The sequence below is a fragment of the Elephas maximus genome, chromosome 2 (assembly GCF_024166365.1).
Source record: "Elephas maximus indicus isolate mEleMax1 chromosome 2, mEleMax1 primary haplotype, whole genome shotgun sequence".
Taxonomy (NCBI): Eukaryota; Metazoa; Chordata; class Mammalia; order Proboscidea; family Elephantidae; genus Elephas; species Elephas maximus.
The window spans coordinates 151,204,006-151,214,138 of NC_064820.1; the positions used below are offsets into that span (position 1 = coordinate 151,204,006).

General features: G+C 38.1%; 1 protein-coding gene across 1 annotated transcript; it reads right to left on the minus strand.

Annotated features, from left to right (window-relative positions):
• Nucleotides 1-717: 717 nt before the first annotated feature.
• On the minus strand, nt 718-9,873 carry LOC126070000 (bromodomain-containing protein 8-like). The gene is made up of 7 exons (XM_049873734.1): nt 9,593-9,873; nt 8,316-8,585; nt 7,517-7,674; nt 4,567-4,656; nt 3,906-3,974; nt 1,646-1,823; nt 718-1,076 (listed from the first exon to the last, which is right to left on the minus strand). The coding sequence occupies exons 1-7, from the start codon at nt 9,866-9,868 to the stop codon at nt 1,026-1,028; spliced, it is 1,092 nt and encodes a 363-aa protein (XP_049729691.1). The 5' UTR covers nt 9,869-9,873; the 3' UTR covers nt 718-1,025.
• Between the last annotated feature and the right edge of the window lie 260 nt (nt 9,874-10,133).

Sequence of the window (10,133 nt, forward strand, 5' to 3'; positions counted from 1 at the left end):
ACTTATTAGTGCTGGACCTACTGAGGCTCAGGGCTTTCCAAACCAGTAGGCACAATGTCAGTCCTTCAGGGCCTTGAATCACCCCTAAACACAAACTCTGGGAACACAAGGTCATCTCAGTATCATCCTTATTTTCAAAGACTCAGAAATCAGATTCCAGAGGCTATACTCCTTTTTTCCTGCAGTTCTCCACATACAGTACTTGAATCTGTTCCAAGAGCACTACACTTTTTGGGTTTTTTTTTTTTTTTTTTGCTGTTGTTTTTACATTTTCTTCATAATTATCTTATTTCTTCTTCCTACTTATTTGAGGGATGCTTCAATTATTCTAACTTTACAAATGAGGAAGAGCGCTGGTGGTGCAGTGGTTATGAGCTCGGCAGTTAACTGCCACAAGAGAAAGATGTGGCAGTCTGCTCCCGTAAAGATTATAGCCTTGGAAACCCCATGGGATAGTTCTACTCTGTCCTACAGAGTCACTATGAGTCGGAATCAACTCAACAGGTTGGTTTGTTTGTTTTTTGGTTTTACAAATGAGAAGACAAATCAAAGATCTCCCCCAACCCCACCCCACCCCGTTCCAGACAGTATATGTAAGAAAACCCCTATCAAGTATCTTCTTCATTTCACAGACTGTGCTATCCTCTTTATCCTGGTTTCTTTAATCATTAAAATAGTCTGAGGTTTGTGAAATAACATTTATTTATAGATCAGCAATAACAGGCTTAATCTAGTTACCTCTAAATTAAGCTTGTAGAACAAAGTTGTAGGCAACAATTGTGGCATAAACCCAAATTTCAGCTTTCCTCTTTTCTTTATAGTATGTTCACAGGCATCTTTGACTCCTTGGTAATGAGTTAAAGGTCTTAATTTTATTAGAAAAGAAAATGGAGAAGTGGTAAACAACTACTGAAATCTTCTCTGGATCAGAGTCTTAAGAAGAGGTCCAAACTCCAGAAGAGATCAGGGTAGCAGCTCCAGGTTAACAAAATAGGTTTCCCATCATCCACCAGGTTGGTTGGTTGTCATTCCAGACTACTTAGATCTCTTCTTTTATCTAACCAAATACTCAGCACCTACAGGGTCAAGGCACAGAGAGCAAGCTATGAATCTTAAAAGCTACAGAGATTTAAATGCAATTTATTTCTTCTTCTGCATATAAATTTGACTGTACTTCTTTCTTTAAAGTATGATGCTGCCCAGAAAGAAATTCTCAAATGTCCTCATCTGGCTACTATGTCTTATCTGCTAAAGATGGGACAGTGTGAAAGTACATTAATATCAACAGATGTAGTAATCCAAAAATGGCCAGTGACTCTAGCCGCTGGTTTACACATCTACGCCTCTGACTTGAGGCTCTAGATGCAGGATCTCCCATTACTTATCTATCCCCAGCTCTCCTGAGAGCTCTTCGCTGCTGCCTGCCTTTCTGGACTACTTCACTTGCTAATTTATTAGAGCTCGGGGTGTTCCAAGTCAGTATGCACAATGTCAATCCTTCCTTCAGGGCCCTGATTTATCCCTAAAGATAAATAAACTCTGGGAACACCAGGTCATCTCAGTATCAACCTTATTCTCAAAGACTTTCTGAAATTAGATTCCAGAGGCTATATTCCTTTTTCCTGCAGTTCTCTAAATATAGTACCTGAATCTGTTCCAAGACTTCTCGCTGCATCTCCACAGCCATGTGGTACACATGATGGTCAGAGTCATTGTACATCACAGCATTTTGGAACATCAGCATCAGATCCCGCTGAAACTGGGCCATGGTGCGAATCTGTCCCTTAGACAGATTTCTCTTCAAGCTAGTTAAGTCCATGGGTCTGCAGGTGGCCAAGAGAAACCAGGGGAAATCAAACATTCATGTGGAATATGTGGAACCTAACATGTTCTCTTGGAGAACTAACCAGCTCTTAATGAATAATAGTAAAAATAACAAACCCACCAGATAATAAAATAACAACAGCAGCTAATATTTGACTGCTTTCAAGAGACCAAGCATTATGCTAGGCGCTTTATATATTAACTCAATCTTCTCAATAAACTTATAAGGTAAGTATTATCCCCACTTGACAGATGAAACTGAGATCTAAAGAGGTTAAGTACTTGTCCAAAGTCACATAGCCTGGATTCCAGTTCAAAGGCAGCCTGACTCCAGAACCCACAAGCCCAGGCGTTTCACTCAACTATCATAGCAGAATGGAGCCCTGGCGGTGCACGTGGCTGCTAACCAGAAGCTTGGTGGTTCAAACCCATCTCGTGGCTCTGCAGAAGAGAAGCCCTGGCAATCTGCTGCCATAAAGATTATAGCCAAGGAAACCCTATGAGGCAGTTCTTCTCTGTTATGTATGGTCGCTGTGAGTCAGAATCAATGGCACACAACAACAACAGCATCACAGCAGGAAAGCTAGCCCTAGGTACCAAAGCTGTAAAGAATCCGATGGTCAGTTTGTCACATACTAGTTACTGACTGACTGTTTACAATGTACAATCTTATACTAGGTAATTAATCTACTTTTATTATTGTATAAATCAAAGCTAATTTTTTTTTCTCCTTTCATGGGAGTAAAAAGAATGAGAATCAGGTAAATAAGATAAATTATTATTCAATGAGGCAGAGATAGTGGGTATGTAAGAGAAGGCACAACAGTGTAGAAAGAGGACTAAACTGGGAGGTAAGAATTTGGGGTTTAGTTCTAGCTCTGCTATTAACTATAAGTCAGGACCACCTCTAAGCCTTAGTTTCCTTACATTTAATATGAAGTGTTTTTTTCCAAAGGTCCCTTTCTGATCTTCTATACTCTATTAATAAACACACTGGTTTACAACAGTGCTTTAAATATACTATGCTATCAAAATTCAAAATACTGCAAACAACCAGTGTTAGTAACATCCCTTTGGATTACCGTATCTGCCTTAGAATACTTATATAACTGCCTGGTCATACAGCTTTCCTTTTCAAGTTCTGCTCCAAAAGAACACTATCAAAATCTACCAAAGGCTAATGGTGAGATTATAATAAATGGATCATATTACTTAAAAATATGGGGGAAAAAAAACTCCAAAAAACAAAAATTAGAGTATCCTTTTGTTCCCTTCATTCCTTCTCAAATGAAAAGACCAAGCTAACCATAACTTTACGTTTTTAGCTGAAGTAAAGAAATTATCTAATAGATGAGAAATGAAGAATGAAAAGACACTATCCAAGGCACAACAATTGGTCTCTATTCACCTGGAAAAACACAGAAAGAAGGAAAGTCAGGAGTAGGAGGAAGAAACGGAATGTGCAGCTAACTGCCTCCATGCACAACTGCCTCCTTTGCCATGAGACCAGAAGAACTGGATGGTGCCTGGCTACCATTACTGAACGTTTTGATCTAATATCCTATAGAAGAATCCTGATCAAAATGCAGAACAGAATTTCAAATTCTCATGGAATCCATACTTTCTGGAGCCATTGAGGCTAGATGAACTCCTGAAACTATCGCCCGGAGATAATAGTTAAACCTTAAACCAAAAATATCCCCTGAAGTCTTCTTAAAACCAAATGATAGTTTAGCTTAACTAGTAAAGAATGTCTGCCTTGAACCTTATGCTCTTTTGAGATCTATCTATATGGGTTCAAACTGATAACAGCAACTTGAAAGATCAGATAGGAACCTTAGACGGCAGTGCGTTTATGTTACTGGGGGAGGAACAACTCAGAAAAGGAGAGTGAGAATGATTGCACAGCTTGAAGACTATAATCACTGTCACTGAATTATACATGCAGAAACTTGAACTGGTGTATGTTTTTGCTGTGTATATTCTCAACAGCAGTGACAACAAAATAACTTAAAAAAAAAAAAGGAATTAAAAGACAGATATAAAAGCAACCAACCTTTCTTGACCCCTTTTCCACTGACCTTTTCACCACATCTTTGTATCCTGGGGCCTGCCTATCTGACACAGGCTTCAGAAATGGACTGCTGAACCTGGTAAGAGACAAATCCAGAGAGGATGAAGAAACTCTGGCAAGTTATTCTGAATAAGAAGAGCAGCTATGAACTAGAAGACAATATTTAACCTACAGAGTGTGGATCACTTCTTATAAGACTTTCCTTAGGGAAATGCAGACTGAGTGCCATTATGGAAGACTATTAGTTTATTCTTGCTGAACAGAAAAAGAATTTAAAAAAAAAAAAGTATAAAATATTTAACTACAATTCTAATATACTGATTAAACGCTCAGAAATTTGTTGAAGGCCCTGAGGCCCTATGTCTGTGGAAAAGGAGGCGCCACCATATTGGAAGGAAGCATATATTTTAAATACTAATTTTATCATGTAATAGGAACCAATTTCTATAGGCAACTCAAATGACACAGCAACTATATCTTATACAGACCTGTGAAAGCAGCTGTGAGGACTTATGGATAAAACAGGCTTAGATATAGGATTTGCCTCTATCTAAGCCTATCATATGGATCATATGATGGGATGAACACATCTTCTTTTATGCTTAATCCCAAATCTGTGTCACCGATTCAGCTCTGAACATAATCCCATCACCGCTCTGGATACCTACCTGTGACTGGCAATCATCTTCCAGACTGGCAGGAGAGTCTTCTTAAATAGTAAATGATCCTGAACAGGATCATTCTGGCCTAGGTCAGACCTATGGGACAAAACATGACAGAAAAGAGATAGTAACTTCATAAATGGTATTCTACCTCCCCCAGGTGTGAGGTTTTCTCAAGCCATAGTAGGAAAAAATATCCTGAAAAAATAGAACACCATAGGAACAAAAATATGTTTAATACTTCTAAAAGGGATCCCAAGCTCAATAAATATTCTCTTACCTATTACTGTTATTCAGTGAAATGGTTACTTTCTTATAATGTAAACTACAATACTACAATTGTCTGTGTCTTTTCAACTCTTGTTGATTTGCTCTTCAGCACCTGTGACTGACCCGGTGCATGAAGGTAGTCTTTGTCCACTGATGCTTCCCAAGTACCTGTAACAGTAAGTGCCTGGCACATATTAGATGCTTAATATGTATTTGATGAATGAATCTGGTCTTGTTTTTATGCAGGAATATGCCACATTGGCAAGTATCTTTCCCATATTTCCAGAGAAGGAAATACTGGTTTCACATTCTAAGGAATTCACTTATGTTTTACCCTAATGCTACACAATTTAAACATCTTTTCCTTTTTGCTCTTCTCTATACAGAAGTAATCCTTAAAATACAATATTCATTTCTCCTCACGGCCATTCCTTCCTTGGACTAAATTGTTTAATTTACTTATATTTTCTTTGGAAGTACAACTTGTACACTGTTTTATTTCATTCATAATTTTCCTAGATTTCCAAGTTTTCTGCTTAAACATTAAATTACAAATCCCACCTTATGTAGTGCATTTTCCCTCTAAACAGGCTCTCTTCACATCTAAGGTTGCATACTCTCATTTTGCTTTATATACCATACCGTGTGTGTCTACTTGAGCAGTACAATTCACATCTCATTATCTGTTTTGGACTGAATTGTGTCCCCCCCAAAATATGTTATAAATCCTAGCCTTTATGCCTGTGGTTATAATCCCATTTGTTATGTTAATGAGGCAGGATTAGTGTAGGGTATATCTTGAATCAATCTCTTTTGAGATATAAAAGATATTAAACTAGCAAGCTAGCAGAGATGGAGGAAGAGAGATGCTAAGCCTCATGAAGGCTGTCCAGGAGCAGGAGCTCAAAGAGAGCTCCTTCCTCCAAAGCTGACACAGAGAGAAAGCCTTCCCCTAGAGCTGGCGCCCTGAATTCAGACTTCTGGCCTCCTAACTGTGAGAAAACAAATTCCTCTTTCTCAAAGCCACCCACTTGTGATATTTCTCTTATAGCAGCATTACATAACTAAGACATTATCTTTCTCCCATATAAGCATCTCCATGTAACTATTCATTTTAATCATATAAAATCTCACTTGCATCTAAATCACATGACAAAAATCATATAAATTTCCCTACTATCTATAGTTAACTTATCCTTAAATCTTATTATTTATAGAATTCTATAGAACAAGGCACTTAAAATCCAAAATAAACTTCTTCCTCTGTTTCTGGTTAGTCAACCTGAACATACAATAGTTCCTTGGTACTGGTGCATCCATTCATCCATGCAACAGATATTTATAAGTTTCCATCAAATGAAAAGTACTGTGTCAGGTTCTGTAACCTCAAAATCCACCAACTTTGCAATATTTAAAAAAATAATCCCTTGCTTACATCTATTTATACCTATTTGGAAATGCATGCCAAGTAACCACAAGTGAAAGTGTGGGAGTGGAAAGGGCTGTACACTGGGAATAGAGTGCTCCAGAGGCTTTACTTCCCTTTACTCCTGAGAATCAGTACAGACCGAGGGAGAAGCTAGAAAAGTGGAACCTGGAGAATGTCTATGTTTCAAAGTAGTTTTAAGCTTCTCAGATAATATGACAAGAACTCCTCTTAAAATATCTGGTCAATCAGACTCAATTACTGGTATCTACTGCTTTCTAATAAAGAGCTCATGCTTAACCTAACTTCCAAGATAAGGGTGTGGAGTTTGCCATTCTACAGGGTGAAATGTCATGAGATAAAATGTCTCAGATTGCCGGTGTCCTGCTTTTTGGATATTCATCATATGACATCTCGGCACGCTACGGCTCATACTTACACAGGGAGTTATAAAAAGCAAATGAAGTGATTCTTTACCAACCAGGGTTTTAAGTTGTATTCTATTTGTATAATGAAAATTAAAAACCTGCTAATTTAAAAAATATATATGTGCAGTTCAGCTGTATACCTTAAACAAAAGAACACTAGAATAATTACTGATTTTGCCTTCCTATAGACAGGTATGTGGATCTAGGATGTGAAGAAAAATAACAATTCATACTGTACTTGCTCAATAGATAGATACAAAGCCACGCCCATAAAAAAGAACTATTTATTTATTGCCATAACAAAAATAACTATTTTTGATTAAAAAATTCACTTCATTAAAGAAATAAAATTCTAAAATGTGTCCTTCAGCACCATAATTATTTTTAAAAAGGAAAGACAATTATATAACCATCTTCCCAAGATTTGTGAAAAAGAAACGAGAGATTATATCCTCAAAATAATTTTTAATTTCAAGTTATTAGGAGCTCTTTTAGTATTTTTAAAAAGAAGTACAGTTTGTATAACATTAAACTTGAGGGACAATCTGACTCAGCAATGATTCCTGAATAAATGAAGGTCATAATTAGACAGAAGGGTTATTTATGAAAGAGATTCTTAATGTAGATGAAACAGACTTGTTTTATGAGAGCATACAGACTTCTATCTACATGATAGTAAGATTACATAGAATTCTATTTTTAATGTTTTCCAACTCTGATTTTCCCTTTTTCTAATGATTTATAAAAGTAATCCATGTTCATGGTGACAAAATCAAACAGGCATAAACAGAAGTATGAATCTTAACAACCTTGGACAAAAATTTGTACTTACAGCTTTGAAGAGGTGGTACGGTTGAAAAGGATATCCACCAGGGGTGTTTCCTGAATGTTGAAGCCATCGTCACACTCACCTGAAGGGGGTTGGTCTTCCATCTCTGACACATACCCTTCACCCTCATCTTCCTCTTGTGATTCTGGCTGAACATTCCCCTGGGAATGCCAGGAAACACAGGACATTTACAAAGAGATTTACTATCTGCATGGTAATTTTACTTGCATAGAGTAAATTCACACTGACCTTAAGGAGAAAAGAGGCCAGTTACATAAAGTTATAAAAGAAATTATAGAAAGCAGGCTTAACTAGACCTAAGTCAATGAATTCTTGTTAACAGTCTTGCTGGAGAACTTTGAACCTACACCCCAAGAAAAAATTAAAAAAGTAATATTTACTCAATTCTAGATGGATGCTGTCACCTTTAAAAATTGTTATCGCTTGTGGTTCTGGAACTAACTGGCCTAGCTGGTCAAATAACACAGATAATGATAAGTTTACTGATTGCTTACTATGGGCCAGGTGCTGTGCCAAGTGCTTTACATGATTTGTCTTATTTAAAGTTCACAGAAAACCTACAAGGTAGGGCACTCTTATTCTGCTTCAAAGGAGAAAACTGAGGTTCTAAACAGCTCATTAATATGTCTAAGGCCACACAGCTAATTGGTACTAAAACTAGGATTTGAACTCAGGTAAACTATAACTTTCAGGAGACAGCCTGTACTCTAACCAAACACTCTGCTTCTGCCTCCCTGTGCAAAGGACCCAACCAGACAGCTGGTTTATGTTATTTACTTACCTCTTCATTCTCTGTGGGTGGTCCCTGAACTACATAAATATTTGAGGGAGCTGGAGTTACCTCTTTCTTTCCATTTTCTCTCACTGGCTTCTTCTCAGCTACCAAGGTGTTTACCTTAGCTGAAAGCTCTTCAGTCTCTCTGCAGGGCTCTCCTTCTCCTTCAGTAGTTTCAATTTCCTTTTCCTTTTGTTGCCTGGTGCAAGATGGAAGGTAGCAGCCTTCGCTCGAATCTTTGCTGCTAATGCACAATGGCTCCATTAAATAAGCTACCTGCAATCATAGTTTATTATTAGGAACACCAATGGAAATCATCATCCATATATCGACAATGCCAAATGCTTACATGTGACTGAGTATGAGATGGCAAAATAGGCTTAATGTATTCATTCACTTAAAATTTATCAAACATGCTATATACACATGGCACTAGGCAACTTGCTGGAGACTTAATGATAAACATATTTCTTGTCTCTTCAAAGTGCATGTTCAAATTTTTCATCTGAAATGTCCACTCTGAGCAATTGGGAGTGGTTGTGTAGAAAACTGTTAAAAATATTGTCTGCCACAGACACTGTAGAGAGAACTGGCAACATATGAACTGTATACAGTGAAAAGTCAGAACCTGTGTAAGGCAGAAACCTGTCAGAGAAGGAAAACTCAAATATTTTCCACTAACAGAGACCAACAGAAAAATGGTAAGGTTGCACCTTGTCAAAGGTGGAAAACTTGAAACCCGGAAAAAACAAGGCAGTTCCGTCAAGTTCCAACTCTCACAGGTTTCACTGTACTTGCTGAACTAAATCTAAATTCTCCTGAATGTGTCCAGTTCTAGCATAAATATCAGCTCTCTGTCCAGTTCTGTTTATTTCTGGTCTTCAGCCCCTAACCACGATAATAAGGACACTTAAAAATATTGCCTTGAGGTCCTAACAACATTATAAGCTTCAAGAATAGTTTGGGCAAGTGTAACCTCCCATGACTCTGAAAAATGTATTGCAAAGATACTCGTAAGACAGTCCTGCATACAGGAATTCCACTTCCTATGACTCAGGTCCCTAATGACTGAGGTATTAGAACATTCAGTCAAAAAGTACGTATTTAGCACATATTCTATGCCAGCACCAAGTGCTGGGGACACAGTAAAGAATTTAGTCCCTGCCACTGTGTTATTTACATTCTAGTCAACAGAATTAAGAGTGGTAGAAACAAGGAAGAGCAAGCATTCTCTTAGACAGTTGAGGCATTTCCAGCTTTCGGGAATAAAGGCTCACCATTACCTCAGAGAGAAAGTGAAGGAGGTTCTGGTGGCTGACTTGCTCTGCCTCTTCCTGAGATTCCTCACTGCCTCCATCTCCAAGAAGCTCACTAGGTTCTCTCCCTGGGCTGCTTTCCTCTAGTTCCTCAGCCCCCGGCTCCTCAGTTTCCCTCCAGCTGCCCACATCCAGATCCAGACTAGAGTCCCATGAGCTGAAGAGGGACCTGCAGTCGTTGCTCAACTCAGAGTCATTGGGATAATCTTGTTCAGAATTCAACCAAACCCACTCATGACCCATCTGAAAATACACAGGAAAAAAAAAAAGGCATTAAATTAACTCATTATTCCTAAGACACCTCCATCTTCCTAGTTCAATAGAAAGATTAAACCAAACCAGTTGCTGTTGAGTCAAATCTGACTTATGGCAAACCCATATATGGAAGAGTGGTACGGCTCCATAGGGTTTTCAAGGCTATGATCTTTCAGAAGAAGATCACAAGGGCTTTCTTCTGAGGCACCTCTGGGTGGGCTCGAACTACCAACCTTTTAGTTAGTTTAACCAT